Source organism: Molothrus aeneus, chromosome 1 (assembly GCF_037042795.1).
Source record: "Molothrus aeneus isolate 106 chromosome 1, BPBGC_Maene_1.0, whole genome shotgun sequence".
Taxonomy (NCBI): domain Eukaryota; kingdom Metazoa; phylum Chordata; class Aves; order Passeriformes; family Icteridae; genus Molothrus; species Molothrus aeneus.
The window spans coordinates 140,520,377-140,539,788 of record NC_089646.1 but is presented as its reverse complement, the minus strand read 5'-3'; the positions used below and the strand labels follow the sequence as shown (position 1 = coordinate 140,539,788).

The following is a 19,412-nucleotide window of genomic DNA, read 5'->3' as shown; positions in this document are numbered from 1 at the left end:
TCTGCTCCTATGCAGTTCTGAACACACACACACATATAAGGTCTTTTTTCCCTGTGCTTGTGGGTTAAATTCTCAATTTATACATGTCAGTTTGGTCCACAGACTTCAAGCTGATGTATTTGATCCTCAGTCTCCACCAATAATGCTCCTCTCACAGAAATATTATAAGCATCTGTACAAAATACAATGCATTCAAATAATCATAAAAGGAAGTCTGCATTTAAACAGGAGAGTCTGAATATGGCCCATACTTTTCACATTACCTAAAGTAGGCATACTTAAAAATAATGCTTTTCAAGTTTAATTATCCTAGAATGTTTGCTTCAGTTGCAAAATGTGTATGGTTTAGGAGGTTTGGAAAAAGGAAGTGTCACATATATTAACCACCCTTTCAGCAAATGTTAACAGTACAACAATGATGTCAGATTTTTGGCTCATTAAATTTAGGCCAGCTGCCTTAACAGTGTTTCTACAGCAAATGCCTTGTGAGATCTGCTCCCCATAGGTCTAAAATACCAGCAGAAAAACATTGCACCAACACTTTAAAATTACTAGAAACTCACACATGTAGCACTTACCCTCTTTTGCAGGTGGGATTGTAGGTGGTGGAGGCGGTGTTGAAGGTGTTGTTGGTGGTTGAGTAGGAAATGGTACTGGAGAATAAAAGAAGGAATATTCAAACATACCTAAAAGCCCAATATCTTTAATAAACAGCATTTTCTACTCATCTCCACATGAAAAAAATTCATTATCCCTAATCCACTAGTTATGCAACTGGAGATAAATGTGGTGAGTGCACAAAAGAAATATCACCTGAAAGAGAATATTACTAATGCAAAACAATTAATGGCTGTATGTGCAGTATGAATGATACAAGAATACAACTGAACTACTATTGGAACTGCCCCTTTTTGAGATCCTCCAGTGTAGCAGACCATGTGCCAGCACTATTCTCGACCTAAAATCCATAATTTGTTTTGAAAAAGGTCCATGTCCTTTTCTTTTCTCAACAAAAGTCCTCAGTAACAGAAAGTAGGTCTTTAGTCACTCTGGAAGGAAGATCATCTTAGTCCAAAATGCAAAGACAGAGAGGAAAAGCAAGCAAGTGCCTGCACTCAAAGCAGATCACAGTCTTCCCTGGTGAAGACTTTTTTGAATTTGTTCAAAGACCTTGTTCTGCTTCCAGACAGAAACACAGCTCTGACCCCAATTCTGACAGGACTGTGGCTCTGCTGCCTGCAGCAACTTCTACTAAAGTTGCTTTATAGTTTCTGAAAGTGTCCCTCACTCTTCTCCTGAAAATTGACATTGGAATTTCAACCTTGCAGAGATGTAGGTGAATATCCAATTACTGATTGACAGCTTTTCTGAATGCAACAGCTTTATTTAGCACCTTTCAAGATGGCCCAGCTGACCTCTCACAGATAAAATGCACATGCTTTGACTTCCAAAACTCTACAGGAGGAAAAGCTTCCACATTCATCCAAGGGGTTTTTTTACTCCTATTTTTATTCAATGCATTTAGAATAAGAAGCCACAGGTGACAGAACATCAGTCCTCCAAATCTAAACTTATTTGCTGTAACACTTAAGTTACATTTATAGGCAATGGAGAGTGTTAGATATGGCAACCTGAGAAAAGGAGCCTACATTTGGGAAAGCTCAGTGCAAACAGGATTCACTACATGTCCTCATCCCACTGTAGCTGATGTGGGTTTTCCCAGTGGCTTCAGCAATAGAAAGGGCTGGGACTCTGAAACACCTACACAGAAGTAGTGCTCAGGACCTCCATGGCCACAGCAACCCAGGACCAGACCCATGAAGAAAGGGTCACAGCTCCTGTAAGGTGACTTGAAAGGCTGCTCTCAGCACCAAAGAGATGCAGGTCACCCTGAAGACTGTTTCCCTTTTTAAAGTGAGACAATAGTTTACACAAATTATCAGAAACCATCATTCTCAAATGGACATATGGGCCAAGGTATGCTCTTCCTCATGCCTCCTAGCTCCCTGACCTGCAGAGCACACTAAACACAATTCCCCAAAAAGCAGGAGAAGCTTGGCTTTAAGAGAATGAGCCCTGGGCCATGAAGAATTGGGGTCATGCACCTGTGCAAGCTTTTCCTATGTGAAACCACAAATGTGGGAGGAAAAGAAGAAAATTAGAAACACTTTATACCCTGAGAGAAAGGGAACAGTATTGTGGTGTATAGCAATATACTGTGAGAAGACAGGTAATGCTGAGATTGGAAATGGGCTCAAAGAAAGATAAAATATTCATTCTAGTAGTCCCATGTTTTACTTCACAGTATTTTGAATTCATGACAGCAGGATCTTGCCTTCATAAACAGCTGTGAGGTTTTTTTCCTTTTTGCCTGTCTTGCATTACTACTAATAATAATTAAAAAGGGTGGTTGATTGGTTGGTTGGTTTGTTTCAAAACACTTAAATAAATTGGGTTTTGAGGTCCCATTTAACTGTAAATTATTCAAACACTAGTTAATTTTACTAAACAACAAGAGCTGCAGGAACAAAACTTTCTCTGCTTACCCATTTTTCTGTATTTTTTTCCCCAAAGTAATAGATATTCAGAGTATCCCATAGTGGGACTTTTTATGAAGAAAACTAAACCATCCTCCCTGTGTCTTTCTCATTAGAAGTCCAATAGAGTTGCTGAATGTGACTTAAAAATTACTTCATAGCAGTGGTGTAAGAATCCTGCACATCTGTGGAGGAGTCACAATGTACTTGAAAAATCAATAGCTCAGCTAAAGAAAACTGTGCAGGAATAGCACATGTGTGGGCAAAGGGCAGAACACAAGAAATACAATTGAGCATTATTGCTGCTGGCTGAACTCTCTCTCCTCTGTTTTACTCACACGTTGTCTCCGTGATGCTCACAGCAGGGCCCTCCAGCTCCTGAAGCTGTGTATGAACACTGACTTTATATTTGGTTCCAGGGACCAGCTCAAAGAAACAATGTCGAGGTGTCCCTCCACCAAGATTTACTTCTTGCTTTTTTCCATCTGGAATTACAAAAGAAACTATGAAAACTTTTTTTTTTTTTTTTTACTGTTTTATTGAATAATGTGATTTAAATCATAAATAAGAAGAGTACATAATGGCACATGAAGGGTAAGAGGTTGGCATAAGTTAATAAACTACATGCTGCCTTACTTTTGGAAACTGACCTCTGTGCAGAGGTCTCTAACATTTCATTATTCATACTAAGTAGGAGTTGAGGAATGTGTCAAACATCTTCAGGAAAAAAAGATTAATTTTGCCCCATGCACTGAAAGCAATAAAAATCACTAACACTGTCATGAACAGGCTTTGGATGTGGTCCTAAATTATGAGAGTCTAACTAGGAATTGTTGCATTATGTAATTCTATGTCATCCTTTGTCTATGCCTCTGGTTCTCAGCATACGTAATGTGCTTGGTCACAACAAAAGAGACTGAACTAGATATCATATTCCAGCTTTCCCTAGTAGCCACTTGGCAAGATGGTTAAGGAATAGCATTTACAGGGTTCCAAAACTGATTCTGCTAAATTCTGAATTGGAAGATACATTGACAATAGAAAAAGGCTGGGTACTGGAAATAGCATAAGGCATGTTTTAATAACAAGAAAAACTTTATCACCATTTAAAATCTGCATCAGGAAGAAGTGAAATACAAGCAACTGATCTCATACTTTACAGAGTATATAAAAAATGACAAACAATCATTCAGTGCTTATCAGGTGTTACACTAGTATAAAAATATTTGATCACTGCCTGAACCAGACACACACCTGATTTGACAATCAAGTCCCTTCAGGATAAATATTAATAAGAAACATTTGTTCACACTCTGGGTTGTTCTGCTTGTATTTCGGTGCTTTCAGCTCAGTTAAAACAATTCTGGCAGTTCTACATGAAGAAAGTAGGATGTTGGCTAGCTCCCAGATGAGAGGGATGTCTGTGCTGGCTCAGGCAAGCCAAGATCTCTGCTTTCTGAATGGCTTGTCTGTATTTCATGGCTTCAAATAAACCTTATCAGCATCCACTTGCCATTCCACAAAAAGGTCATGCCTTTTTTGCCACATGATCAGGGTTACTGTCCATGACACCTTTAACACAGCCCATTAACTGCACTTCTCTCAAGTTATCCAAGGTTTTCATTTGCTGCTGGTCAGAAGACCACGGGTGTCTGCTTGGGATAAGAGAGTTGGTCTGCACAAACAGTGACAAAATGTCTTCTGGCCACACCTGAGAATCAGTGAGGCTGGAGAGGCTGTAATTTACCCTCTATATACACTGTGCTAAAAGCATCAAGACTCCTTGTGTGACTGCACAGCATGGTGTCATGTTTATCCATATGAGTAACATTACTACTATAAGCTACAAAGAAGCATCAATAGAATGAGAACAAAACAAAACTGGACATTGTTCTGATTCTGTGGGCATGGTCTGGATTCCTTCAGAGCTTTTCTGCCCTCTTCTCCTGTCTATCCTAACCATACAGAGTACTGCCTGTGGTATATTTACTAACTTTGATGTATTCAGTTCATCCTTATCCATCTTTTGTTCTTCACAGCAGTGAAAAACTCAGATAATCACCTTTCTTCTACTGATAGATCAAAGTCTCTGACATAAAATGCACAAACTATCAATGTGTTTGACATAAAGGGACAGGGATGCTACTCCATTCTGAAACTGTCAGGGTGTACACACCTTTCTTCTGTCCATCATTTCCAGTATTTCAGGAGCCAGACTACAGGTCTAACTGCAATTTCTATGCAATTCAATTCTCTGGATGGGACGGTAGCTGCGTACCAAATTATTGAGTAACTTACCCTCGAGTGACTCTATAACTACCCTGTAAGCAGTGGCATGTCTGTGGAGCTGCCACTGAGCACACAGACTTGTCATGCGGACTTGGTAGGAATCCAAATTCGTCACACCCAAATACACTGAAAATTAAATTTAAAAAAAATCAGTTTTATACCTCTAATAAGACATACAAGAAAAAAATGACAAAATTATTACAGTGAAACAAGTCCCAATTAATTTTTAACACATAATGTCCATAGCTGCTTTAAAAAAATCAAGAAAATCTAAAAGAAGAATTTTAAAAAGTAGTGAAATTTAAAAACAGAAGTTTAGAACTTTAGGCAATTTACTTTAAATAATGAACATTGCTAAAAAGTTTGGTTATTACAAGTATAAAAGTATCATAATAATAGCAGAATTTCTGTCAAAATCGATTTAAAATTGAACTTTAGCTATATAAAGAGCAAATAATCATATATATGGACCTAGAAAAAATATACTAAATAGATTTTCATGAAGGAAATTTACATCTACTACTAGGCACATATCTTTTTGGCTAATAAACGGTATCTGCTTTATGATTCCTGTCTTGCTAACATCCAGCAGAGCACTGAAAAGCCTGGTAGAGTCTCATAGAAAGAGAGATTTTCATTTCAGGAAAACAAAGTAAGGTCTTCCACGTGAAAATTTATTCAGGGAGCTGCAGAAAGACACAGTTGTAAGGAAAACCAGCTTGTAGAGATCTGAGCAGCATGAAATCATTCTTACAGGTTTTGGCCACGCCTGTTAGGGCATCACTGAAGCCTGTTGAGTATGAAGCAAATACTTTAACACTGTACTCCGTTCCACTGAGGAGATTTAGAATGAGAATAGTATTAATATCATCCCCTACAAAGGTCTCCAATGCAGGACCAGGAGCTGCAAAATATGAAATAAATTAGAAAATCATTTGCTTATCCACTAAATTAGAAAATCATTTGCTTATCCACTAAATTAGAAAAAATTACAAGTGTTCATAAAGTTACTATTTTATGCCTTTTTTTTTAACCATACACAAATGCAAAGACATTCTCCTCAATCCTTGCATGGAAAGAAGACACAACAAACACAAAGGAAATTCAGCAGTGGGATTCATTAAGGCAGAGCTAGACACTGGCATCTGTTAAAACCCTTTTGTTCTGCTTCAGTGACTTACTACTGTTCTAAAGAGGCAGCCAAATATCTCCCCAGTTTGACTGTGTGCCAGGACCAACAGGGGGGACAGCAGATGCCAGCCAGCACTACAGTCACTCAGGGCTTCTTATACAACAGCATCATTTAATACTGTGCAAAAATGATAATGAAAATAGAAAATAATGAAACTTTCCCACTCAGAATCACAAACAGCTCCTTCATCACCTCCCCTAGTTGTTCTGGATACACTTCAGAAACCAGGCAGCAGTATTGTCTTTGGACAGTATTTTAGTCCCTCAATGGTCACATATCTGTGATTTGCTGTCAATAGAGGACCCTGTTTTTCTAAAGAAATTTGAAGGATTCTGGATGTCCTGTCTAGCAGCAAAGTACAGGCGGGTAAAGGATGCAGCACACACAAAATGGACAAGGAATAAAATGTCAAGTGTCTGAGAAGAAACGAAAACCTTTTATTGTGAGGGGAAGGAAGTTGAGGGACAGGAGAATACAGAAGAGAGGGGCAGGAAAAAGCAGACATAGTCTCTGAAAGATAGTCATGATAAAATGAAAAAACACAGACTGAAAGAGCTGGGATTAATTAGCCTTAGGATGGGAAGTCTAAGGGGAAATCTACTGCTGCCAACACCTACCTCATGCAAGGTGGTAGAGAAGATACAGACAGAATGTCTTCAGAGGCAAACAGGAAAATGTAGGAGAAAAAAGACAATATTGCAACATGGGAAATTTTTATCATATATTAGCAAAGACACTTCCAGTGACAGTAATCAAAAACTGGGAGAGATGCTTAGAGCAGTTTTAAAATCTCCGTCCTTGGAGATATTATAAATTCAACTGTCCAGAGTCCACTGAAACCAGTTCCAAGCTGGCCCTGTTTTGTTCAGGGAGGAAGACCAGATGATCTCCAGAGATCCTCTCCAACCTGCATCATTCTGTGATTATTAAACTTTCATATTGAAAAATACGAGGCACCAAAGTTAATAACACTTTCAAGGCTGTAGCTGCAACTGATAGATTTAAGAAAAAAAATGAGTGAAAGATGATGTTCAGTCAGAAATAACCCAAAAAAATCAGTTTGAAAACTCACTGTTGACAGGTTTGTAGACAACTCTGTAACCCATTGTTGCTGAAGGTGGGGCATCCCAGCTGATACGTAATCTGTTGTACCACTCATCTGAGACTCGTAAATTCCTAGGAGCAGACAGGGGCACTGAAAAGAAACCAAACTGAGATTTTACAAGTTTATCTCATACAAGCGTACGCAGAAAAATCAAGATGTGCAAATAAAAAGAGTGTGATACCCATTACTCTCAGATTTACATGTAAAATTATCAGGATGAAACTCTTAATCAAATTCATCCTTTGTATTACTCAGTGGATTAACCACAAACTTTAATCAACAAACAATGAATTTTTGAATTAATTCCAAAATTTGTCCCTACATTTCTTTTTTAAAAAATCTTACTTTTGTTCCCTAAAAATGTAAGGTAATTTAGAGATAATTATACATTATATAGTTTCTTCCAATCCAAGTGCACTAATGTATAAATAATGCTCTTTTGAACACTTAATTCTGTAGAATGGAATCAAAGGACTTATTTACAAGTGATTTAAGGCTCTGCATAAATAGCACTTTAATTAAGACAAGTTATGTAAATTAGGAGAACACTTCAATAAAATTATACTATCATGACCACAAGTGCACAATGAAAGGATTTTTTACAATATACAGTAGAGAGGAAGTTTAAGCTACAGCTGAGTAATCTTTTGGTACTTGGTCAGAACTCTGGAGATAATGCAATCACTTTTTATAAAAAGTTCAGCAGCATTTCTAATGACCTTTAGAAAGCAATGATCTCACACAAAAGAAGATCTAACAGTACAATAGTTGGTTTGATACCATCTCAGCAAGCTTTGTTTACTTTTTTTCTGTATTAGTTGGCTTGCCCTTGGTGGGCTGGTTATCAAGCATTTGGCAGTTCTATTACTGAACAAGTTTCTGCAAACTCAGAGTATTTGAAAATAAAATACAGCTTGTCTTTTAGAAGAAACCCATTGTTTATAAATCAATCAACTGAGATTAATTTAAAGTTCAAGTCATATAAATCATGCAAAATAAACCCACATTTATACTAAAATACATTCCTACAGCCAAGGAAAAAAGGCCACAAAGAGTAACTCTTTATTCATGCACATCCTGGCCAAAGACAGGCGGAAAGTTTGCACTTACAAGTTTTTCCAGGAGCTGAGACACTGACTCCCTCCCCATCAGAATAGATGGGGGTTACAGTGACTTTGTATTCTGTATCAGGCAGCAGAGGGTGAAGCAGAAGAGTGTTTTGTCTGCCGGGCACCATTACCTGGAGGGTCAGAACATGCAGAAACAATCAAGCTTAATGACTAGAGACAAACAACTTTATCTTACATAGTCTCTGACAACACATTCCACTAGCATTGCTGTATAGCTTGCATTTTCAAATATTATCAATACTCTACAGTAAAATAAAATCACTACACTATCCATCCTTTTAACAGATCTACCATTATACCAAAACAAAATAAAGGAAATGTTCCTAGGAGATAACACTGTTTTATATTAAACCTATGAGACACTACAGGTCCATAACCCATTGGTATTGTTTGGATCAGAAATACTTAAACTATTTCACTGTATAGACAAAATACATCCTCTTGATGTATAAATTCTGGACCTACTTAGATTTTCTGAAGCTCAGTAATAAAGACTGCTTGCTTTGTTCTCTGGAGACAAAAAATCCTCCTTCCCTGGGAGGAAGGGAAATCAGGTTATGAGATCTGGAAGCATTGAACTGGGCAAGCAGGAATAAAAAATGTCTGCATCTGGTCTGGAGACTTCCTCTGGAGAGGAAGTAGGATGGCATCCCACAAATACCAAATTGCCATGAAACCTGGAAGATCTGCCAGAAAAATCCAACCAGCTGGTAGTAGAGCAGCTGTAGAAATTCCTCTGGGAAGTTTTTGTTCTAGAGTACATGCTTCAGCCTGCTGAATTAAGCAAAGGGAAAGGTTTCCCTATAAGCAGCTAGTTCTAAAACTCTTCAATAGATTATTTTATTTTAGCCAGAACCTCAAAAACCAGTATCACAATAATGGTGGCAGGAGTGCCAAGCAAAGCCTTGCAATTGCTTAACTTGCCAGTAAAATTTAATCTCAGAGAGCCTCCAAAGCCTGTATGGGATCCACTTACATCACATGGTATAGGCATGGTAAAAAAGAAAAACTAGTCCTATGTTTCCTGTGCAGAGATCTGTGCTCTGAAGTGATGCTGTTGGAAGCAAGTCCCAAGGTCTGTCGTCACATTTTGGACATTCCCTGGCCCATGTCCATTGTGTGAATCTGTCACCTGAGCCAGCAACTACACGGATTTGGCAAGAAGTTGAGAGAAGCATAAGCCCTTTAAACTCATGGGGGAAAAGCAGAAAACAGGTCTATAAAAGGGTTTTGTTGTTTCAAAGAAGACTGATGCATGTGATGATGGCAAAGGTTTGAAGAAAGGTCTCACCAGTTTCACACTCCAAGATACATTCAAACTACTTCTAGTTTTGGCAAGTGATACAAAGAAGGAAATTTATCTAGTGCACCCAGGTGTTGAGACTCGTCAAAGTGCTTCATTCTTTGATCAAAACTGAACTAAAACCATTAATAAATATTCTTGAAAGATTTCCACATTCCTCTTCCATACACATGCATTCAAAACACACAAACTAAGTTTCTGAAAAAATCCAATCCAACTAATTTTTTTAGTTTTTAGAGCAGTGGATGCAAGCATTGAGAACTCTCCTCTCCACATGTGCATAATCTTCCACAGATCAATATAACTTTCAGCAGTGAGAAACATTTTTGGCTTTAAAGAAAAAAAAGAAAATTGATCTTTCCAGTATGTACAGCACACCCAAGAACACACATGCAATTTAGAGCTTGACCTCTCTGTATTCTATTACATTTTCTAGTCCCTGATTTTCAGCCAATTGCATAAAGAATTATAAAACTTATTAATATTTTTATGGAAAGGGAGGAGTAACTGAAACTTATATCACTGAAATCAGAGCCAAAAACTTAAGTACTCACCACAGAACTGTCACGCTATAGTACATGTAAGCCCAAATTCCACAAAACCTTTGGTTTCTGCCTAAAAAATGTACTTAGCATAGAAACACTCCCCTAAAATTGAACATCTGTGTTGTTTTATTGACATCTGTTGTGTACCTTTCAGGTGCTTGAAGCCACGTGGTAAAATACACTCCTTCAATTAAAATGTGCCTAATTCTAAGTGTAATCTTACATAAATCCTTTTTCAGTAAAGTATTTATGCACATGATACATTTCAAAGATGAAATGTGGTTAATCTGTTCATTGAATTGTAACCAAAGATAATAAGGCTTGAGAGTGTACTTAAAATTAAATAATTTATGAGAATAGAGCCAAGATACCTACCTAATCATACAGTTTTATAATTTTATTTAATGAACTTTTGAGTCAGCTGTAATGTCATTTTAATAGTCACAATTTTAATACCTTTCCTACACTTTTAATTTCATTTTAACATAGTAGTCATTGAATACTAAAGCAGAATGACATTTATACCCCCGACTGAGCTAGAGAGGTGAAACAGTGAATCTGGGATCAGAATTTCAGAAAATCTGAGTTATTCTCAGAAGAACAGTACAATTTGTGCCATTATACTGTGCAAGTTTTTCACTTTATCATATGGTATACTAACACATAGTTGAGGTAAGATCATAGAGCATGTTTCCTAGTCCAAAAGGATGACACTACACTGAAAATTCATTTTCAGGTCATAGTTGAATTAGGTGGTTAAAAAGTACATTTCCAGCAGGGTCACATAAAAGATGAATAAAACTGAAATGGGAAAAGACAGATTCATATTTTCCTAGGAAAAATATATTCTACTCCTTTTAATATTTTTATTGAAATGTCCTGATATAGGGATAAAAATGTCAGCTGCTAAATATCAAAAGAATAAAATATTTTTTTAACTGCCCTATGAAAAGAAGTGACTCAAGTGGCAGACACCAAGGGAGAATGATGGGGAATATTTTTTGCATTCTGAGCTGACTAAGGAAATAACCTTGAAATACACAACTTAATCTTTTAAATGTACTTAGAGCCATCTACAAACTTTATAAGAGATTTTGTGGAACACTAATAATACTATGCTACAATACTGCACTACTATACTGCACTACAATACTAAGTTTTCCCAATTTAAAAATAGTTTTTAAAAAAGGTACTTAGCCTAACTGAATTCTGAAAGTATCTCAAAAATTGTGAAGTCTTAAAATAATGGAGCTCAGGCTTCTTTTTTTTTTTTGCAGGGGAGGGTGTGTGTTTTGGTTTGTTTGCTATATGCTCCAAAGAGTACATGCAGTGCTCTTCATTCTTTCAATTATTTTCTGAAGTCTTAATGACCAGAAATTTTTCAGTGTAGGACATGTTTAATCTTGATCATCACATGGTATTGGAAAAATAAAATAAAATTCTCAGGCACTTAGATTAAAAAGTGCTATCCTTATTGTGATATGTTCAGGTTCATGAGAAGTATGAAAAGTCTGCATTTGAACTTTAATTCCATTGCGAGAAGAGAAGAGAAGAGAAGAGAAGAGAAGAGAAGAGAAGAGAAGAGAAGAGAAGAGAAGAGAAGAGAAGAGAAGAGAAGAGAAAAATTGCTGAAGGAAAAAAAATTGCTTAAGACTGTGAAAATATTTAAGTGTCATTAAAACACAATCTCAGGATAGAAGAATGCTTCGGAGTAAAAAATAAAATTAAAAATAAAAAACCCAACTTGGATGAATTTAAAAAAGGACAGGGAAAAAAAAAGCCAGCTCCTCTTTAACTGTGAGCTCATCAAACATTTGTGTGACTGGGCCTTGATCTGACGTTCGACTGCTGTTGCCTGCAGTGCAGCATGTGCTGTGCAATTCGAACTTTGAGGTTCAAGCTCACAGTAATATCAAACACAGATCCTTTACTAATTGCAACAAAATTGTCATATAAGAAGATATAATTTCTTAGCAATTATTAAAGAAGCTTGTGAAGTCAATAACAAAACTCATACAGACCATTCTTACTGCTTCCTCAGCATGGTCCCCTTCTGCAGTGAGATAGGTCACTCTGAACTGCTGAGCACTGTAGTCAGAAATGTCCCATGTCACTCTCAGACTTGAGGTTGTTTCATCATCTATAACAAGGTTTCTGACTCCTGTTCTAAAAACTAAATCCAAGAAATATTAATTGATATTTTCTCAATTATATTTTTAGATTTAATATAATTTTTACTTTGTGCTGATTATCATCAAGTATGCAAGCTCTCCTGAAGTCATGGTGGCTCTGAAGATCCACAGTGGGGCAAAACCATGTAACTCAGTCATATCTGGGCTTAATAAGACAAAAACTGTAAGCACTTATTAAAAGAATAGCTATCCTATACTTCTATTAACATATAATATCCCATCTGCTTTGTTTTTCTTACTCAGTTCATGGAGCTTTAAAATAATCCAAGCTAGAATGCCACAGAAGAAAAATAACCCAGAAATCTTGTTCCTTAAAAGGCAATTGTCTAATTACAAGAAAAGAAAGAGAACACTCAAAACTAAACAAAATTCTGAAGAGTTCCCAAGCTCACATTTATAAAAGAAAAGAGAAATTCTAGGTGAATTTTCCAAATCAGTCTCTGTGCTCCTAAGTAATACCACAGGTACCATTCAGAGTCCCCACCCCAAGTCAGGGGTTGGCTCCTCATCCATGCCAGGCCTGTGCAGGAGGTTGGGCACACACAGAAGGGGGTGCAGAGCAGCACAGTGTGCACCCCTCAGCAGTGACCTGCCTTCCCTTCAGGAGCATCCTCAGCAGGATCCCAGCTCTGCCCCCAGCCCTAGGGGTGCCTCAGTGCTCTGCACTCAGCGTTTGAACTGCTGGCATTTGCTCTGCTCACCTGCTGTGCTGGGCTCAGGGCTTGTGGCACTGGTGGTGGTCAGTGTGCTGGGCACTGTGGTTGCACTTGCAGCTGAAAGACAGGACTCAGTCACTAACAGCTCAACAAAACATGGAAGTCACAATATTCTTCTTGTATGTCTAACTGTGACAATGAAACTGTGTGCTCACACCTACAAGAATCCCACACACTTCAGACATTTCAGAGACTACAAGGGAATTATTCATTTAGTTTACTTTAGGCACATATATTTGCAGGATTAGCATTTAGATCTGCAGATAAGACATAATCATAAATTGTATAATTAAATAAGAATGCATATATTTTCACAAATTTCTGGCTGAACTATACACAATAGACTTCCACTTTGACCATTTGTTAAGGTTGTCAAATTAATTAAACTGAACGGTTTTTTAAGAGTGTTTTACTTCTGTCCAAGTAAAAACCAGACATTCAGCAACTCTGGGAAGTATCAGCATCATTTGGATGGGTGTGGGCTTCTTGCTTTAACAGAAAATTTAGAAATAAGCCTGCAGTTAAATTACTAAAAACAAATAAATTTTAGAATTTACACCTAAGAAATAAAGTTTTTTACTTATCCAAGTAATTATTGATAAAAAAGAGCAATCTTCCTGAAATACAGGCCACTGTTTTGATAATAAACTATAAAATAAGCTGGACATGATTATCAAGTTTTATCTTTGTTACTTTCATGTCAATGCCACTGGAGGCCTGTGTAAGCTTTTTGGACCATTATTTAAGCCAAGAGTGAGTTCACCTCTAGTGACTATAAATGACATAAATAAAAAAAGAGTATATTGAAAATGCCCAACAAATTAAATTCCTGTAATTTTTTTACTTTAAAACATTTAACACACATCCCTTCCAAAATCTAATGTACCTTCTCATAAGGAACCTGTTTCAAAGCCTAAATATTAAAATGCAGGATGGAAGAATATCTACCCAAACCCAAAGGTTATTAATACCACAGGCTCAGAAAAGGAGCCAAACCACTATTTTGATTCAATGCGATCTATCACATAATATTAAATAGGAAAAACAAAAACTCGTCAGGAAAGCCCTGGTGCTAAACCACCACATTCTTCAATATTATAGCTACCCAAGATGAACCATGTTTTATATATAAGGTAGGTGCCTCAAATGTAAATCATTTAAACATTTTTTTTAATTACAATCAAGAGTTTTTCTTACACGTAGCTCCAAGAATAGCAACAACTTCGCTTTCACTTTCATCATTAAAAACTGCCAGCAGAGAAACTTCATATTCTGTGTCAGGCAACAGACCCTCTATAACGTGACTGTCTGCATCTCCGTTTATGACCACCTAAGTTAAACAGCAAGATTGAAGAATATCAGTTCAGCATCTGATTATTTTACAGTAATTGACTACAATGAAAGAATGAAAATAGATTTTCCTTTAAAATAAATTAAATCTATACTCAGTTCTGCCCAAAAAATTTATTACTACCACAGAGTACATCTGGAAAAAACACTTAAGAATATTTAAAATGTATAGTATGATGTTTTCACCAAAAGCTATTTAATTGCTAAAGCTGACCATATGCTTTTTTTTGAATCACTACCATTCAAAATATTTATTAATAAAACAACATAACAGGATAGATTAACTTCCATTTGTATTTCTACAATTCAAACATTGTTAAGACAAATGCATTCAGTATCTTCCCTGCCTTAAATCTGTTTCAATATCAGAACTGTAATCTCGGTTATGGTTCCACATTTCTGAATGGAACTTGAAAGAACACATGCTTCAGACTTGAGGATTAGGAGAGATGTGCTGATGATTAGTTTCCTATATGGTGTGGAGTTTTAAACAGTCATTTTCCTCACTTCTAGCTGTGACAGCAGCAGAAGATTGACATGCAATGTAAACTGTAAGCAGGTTTCACTTCAGATTTTTGTGTGTTTCATTTATTTTATTGGAAAGGATAACCAGATGGGGAGGAGCTGGGACAAAAGGGACAATAAAACAGCAGGTACAGGAGCCTGAGCAGTAATTCTGGTGAAATGGACTGGCCAGTTTTGGGAATAGTTTTCAGGTTACACAAACTACAATAAAACAACCTTTCTCTGGGTTAACACTGACAAGTTTTTAAAGGTGGTCCCTGCATACTCAACATCAAAGTAGGACTTATAGTGGAAATCAAACAATAGATATGTCCTGTGTAAAATCTGCCACAGAGCTTTGCAGAAACAGTGAATCACACTTCATTTTTTTAACCACCACAGGAGTTTCCTGAGTTGGTCCTGGGGAAAGAGGACCATAGCACAATCACAGATCTTCTGAACTCAAATACAAAAAGAAAAACAGAAAGAAATAAATTGGGGCCATGCCTTCTACTACTATCAAGTAATGGATCAGGCATCCCATGCTGCACACTTTCTGGCACAGATTTTTTTGGAAAATTTCAGGAATAAGCTTTGAGTCAATCTAGCTGTATACTAAGTAGGTGCATGCAATGCCTTTCTTTTCAACCCCCCAGTGCCTCTAGTTGTGAATCAAATAATTGTAAAATATCAATGCATAATTACTCTGTCACAAGTAACTTTGGCATACTTTCTGAAGCATCACTTCCTTCAACCTCCCCTCCTAGCTACAAAAAACACCACAAAGTGCTGAACTTTCAAGTGGGCAGGACAAATAGCAGCAACAAGCACACGAGTACAACAGTATGCATTCTCTACTGTATGCCAGAAATAAAAGGTCCCCCTTAAATTTATTCTGGTTTTTTAGTGCCAACACTTGACTGCACTCTCCTCACCCTTCAGCAGAGTGGGATGAGAGGTGTGTGATTAACCACTCTCCCCTGACCCCTCTCAGATAATTGGCAAGCTGGGTCTCGGGAGAAAGAAGGAGGGATTGCATGTCCTTTGTCTGCATGACTGATCACTTAGCTGGGAAAGAAGCTTAAAGAGGCAACAGCCTGGAGGTATTGTGCTATCCTAGGCCTGACCCCATTAGAGAGTTCATGCAAGGAGAACAGAAAGCAGCTAGGGCATCTTTATTATTTCAGCATTCTAAAGTATTATAGCCTCCAGCAGTTCTTTGTGAATACAGTGAACAAGTAGAACATTAGCAGTTCAAATAGTTCTTGAGAATTTATTCTCACACTGGAAGAATACAGATATTTCAAATCTCACTTAAAAATGTGACTTGAGGGCTTTCCCTGGCAGCTACTCACTGGAACTGAAATAGAAAAAAATGAGTTCATCTACTGCAGAAGAAACTGCTAGTGGATGACCTGTGTCCACTCACTCATCTGCCAACTCCTTCTTTTCCCTGCTCACATCTCTGATTTCTCTCTTTCTTGCATGACTACCTCTTACTAGGTGAAAGAGAGGAAAAGAATCAGGCTAAGCTAAATTTACAGAAAAAATGACACATAACCTAAGCTATAATGACTCTTTCTGCCCTAATGGATGACAAAATATTGCATGAAACCTAGGGCCAGGTGTGAAATGTCATTTTTCCCCTGAGTTCTGTACCCAGATAAACAGTTTGCAGATGTGGCCTCCGCACACACTGCTGATGCCAAGAGAGAAAGATGTTTGAGAGTCACTAAAGACTGAGAAGTACAAAAGAGGCCAAAATAATGAGTTAATAAATAAAGAAAAAGAGGAAATGAGACAGACTATGAAAATTTGGGAAAGGAGAGAAAGTGTCTGTCTTTCTACTTCGAAAAATAAAATTAAAAAGGAAAAGCTAAAGGGATGAAAATAATTTTAAAATTTAGACTGATGGAAAGGGTACTATGGAAAAGGTGTACAAGGGCTTAATGCAAAAAATACAGCATGAGAGGGAAAAAAGAGAAAACATAAAGATGAATAGATGAACAATCTAATAAATTAACTATACACTGTACACTTTTCCCTTTGTAATTTTACTGTGCCCAGCACATTAGACAAACTTGGAGCTTTACCTGAGGATATCACTACTCTGGCTCAGCTACCATCTTCACATCAAAGTGAAGAACATGAACCTCTAAAAACTGAAGTGGCCCCAAAAAACAATGCTAGTTCTAAGGCTGTTGGCACATTACAGATTAGATTGACTAGTCACAAAATACCTCTTCTTTCCCTACTTTCTCTTCAAAGCAAAACTGGAATATTAGTTTGATTTTTGTTTAGAGAGCTTTGCAGTGGGGCAGATTTTTCTGTAAGTCAATTGGCCATATTTAATTAGCAAACATTGCTGCATAGTTGTCCTCAGAATGGAATTCTCCCTCCTTTTCACCCCTCAGGATGTCAAGGCAACTTACCTCCTCAGACTCCCCCCCATCCAAAGGAATCCATGCCAATCTGTAAAAAGCAATATCTGATGAGGTGGGCTTCCAGCTGACCCTGAAACTATCTGTGGATACTTCATCAATTTCCAAATGCTGGGGAGTTGGAACTCTTTCTGGAAAATATTACACACAAGAAAAGTGAGAGTGAATTATGCTCTGACACTTCCATAGATGGCAATATCAGGCACACACCACTTTACTTGCAGTTTCTTAAAGGAGTATAACATGGGAGGTAGTTACCAAAGGCACTACAGAATTCTTTGCCCACTTATTTGTTCTTAGAGAAGTAGTTCTGTAGTTCAGGGAAGGGAATAGACTCTTCATTCTAACTGGACAGGCCTCCTTATCCTCTCTCCACTGAAGGAGCTGCATGAAACCCTAAGTCCATCTCCTTTGCTCAGAGCTCTGTTCACCAGGCTCTTTTCTTGTACCTCAAAGCCAAGTCCCAGTCTCTGCCTTTTCCAGTCACTGTATACATTTCCATTTGCACTTTGCATGTGTCAAGATCTTGCTCCATACATGTATGTTCTCCCTTCCTCTTCCACCTCGTCTTTCTCTTTCCTCTCCTTCGTCCTTTCTTTTCCCATTGTTGTTGGAAAGCATTGATATGTGTCATCAGCCATTTGTTTAATGCAGACCTACAGTTACAGAAACTATAACTGTGTTAAACAAACTGCAGGAACTTTGAATGTCGTATGTATTCTCCTTTTGATGTAGTTCCTCTGTATGTATATAAATTTCTATCCCCTAGTGCCTGGATATTTTAGTGGTTAAATGTATGATTCAAAACTCATCACACTTCATCTGGAGGTACAAATGCCATCTCACTGAATAATGCTTCAGAAAGCTGTGGAGATGTTTTCATGATGTCAAGAGATTACTCATGTGAGTAAAGAGGCAACTGGCCCCATAGTATGGGAGCAAAGAAGCCAAGAGTAGCAATGAAAATAACAGAAAGCATTCCATATATTTGAATTCACGGCTAGAGACCTTTGCTGTAACTAATCTTACTTTCCAGTAACATAAGAAAGTATAAAATTTCTTCTTGGAAGGCCTTCAGAAGTTCAGCAATACTTACTTGTGGTAAAGCTGCCAGTAAGTGGTTCAGATTGTCCCTCATCATACTGGGAGAAAAGAGCAACAGTATACTCTGTAAGGGGTGCCAAACTTTTCAGAGTATGGGTTGAAACACGACCAACTTCCACCTAGAGAAAGCATGATTTTCAGTAGATATTGACCATACAATACATTATCAGTGTGTGACATTCTTCTGGGTAATAATGATACACAAGAAGAATGTCATGCAATAAGAAGAGAAATTCAGTGAAACTACGAACAAGTATAAACTCAGGTCCATCACAGCTGACAAAACTAGTTATAATAGAAAAATTACAAAAAATGAGAATTTTGTATTCATGGCAAACCATGAAAAAAGAGAATTCAGCCTTGGTAAGCCCAGCTGTTCAGCTAACATCAGCACTGCATGTTCAGGAACCCAGAAAGGGAAGAAGCTTTTTGTGCTGCTAAACCTAACCTCTTGTCATGGACAATCACTGCATAAAACCCTTATGTTTCACATTTGTCAAGAGACAGATGAGAGATTTGTCTGGTCTCTCTCCAGGCTGCAGTTAAGTGACTTTGCCAGGGACATAAAACTCAAAGCTGTATAAACAATTTATCAGTCCAACTATTGAGTGCCACATTAGCTCAGCACCACAGGGAAAATGCTACCAGTGCAGAGCAAACAAGAACATGCCACCTGTTCTGTGAACAAAGGAAAAGTGAACTGGACATTCACTCACATTACAAAGTGTACTACAATGAGCCTGAGATGTTCAAATACCACTGTCACCAGTACAGTCCGGCATATTATCTGTATTAAGGGTAATCAATGGGAAGAAGTCAAATGATTTCTAATTTAAATTTTAAGGGACCTAGCATAGAACAAAGAAACAAAACATTGCATAGGTATGCTCCCCTCTAAAGCTGAGAGCAGTTTCTTCAGGTTCAATACAAATATTCCACTTTACACAGATGAAAGGCCAGATATGTCCCAGAAGAAACATAATTACAGATAACTACCATTAAAG

At 37.5% G+C, this 19,412-nt stretch overlaps 1 protein-coding gene across 1 annotated transcript in view; it reads right to left on the bottom strand.

The window, feature by feature from the left end:
- Positions 1-19,412, bottom strand: part of COL14A1 (collagen type XIV alpha 1 chain) — a 114,142-nt gene that overhangs the window by 44,950 nt on the left and 49,780 nt on the right. The window contains exons 15-25 of the mRNA XM_066565933.1: positions 18,401-18,527; positions 17,296-17,435; positions 14,207-14,339; positions 12,995-13,066; positions 12,123-12,274; positions 8,234-8,363; positions 7,091-7,213; positions 5,581-5,730; positions 4,836-4,952; positions 2,876-3,022; positions 579-653 (exon numbers count right to left, since the gene is read on the bottom strand). Of these exons, the coding sequence (XP_066422030.1) occupies positions 579-653; positions 2,876-3,022; positions 4,836-4,952; positions 5,581-5,730; positions 7,091-7,213; positions 8,234-8,363; positions 12,123-12,274; positions 12,995-13,066; positions 14,207-14,339; positions 17,296-17,435; positions 18,401-18,527 (1,366 nt within the window). The remainder of the gene's footprint in view (positions 1-578; positions 654-2,875; positions 3,023-4,835; positions 4,953-5,580; positions 5,731-7,090; positions 7,214-8,233; positions 8,364-12,122; positions 12,275-12,994; positions 13,067-14,206; positions 14,340-17,295; positions 17,436-18,400; positions 18,528-19,412) is intronic.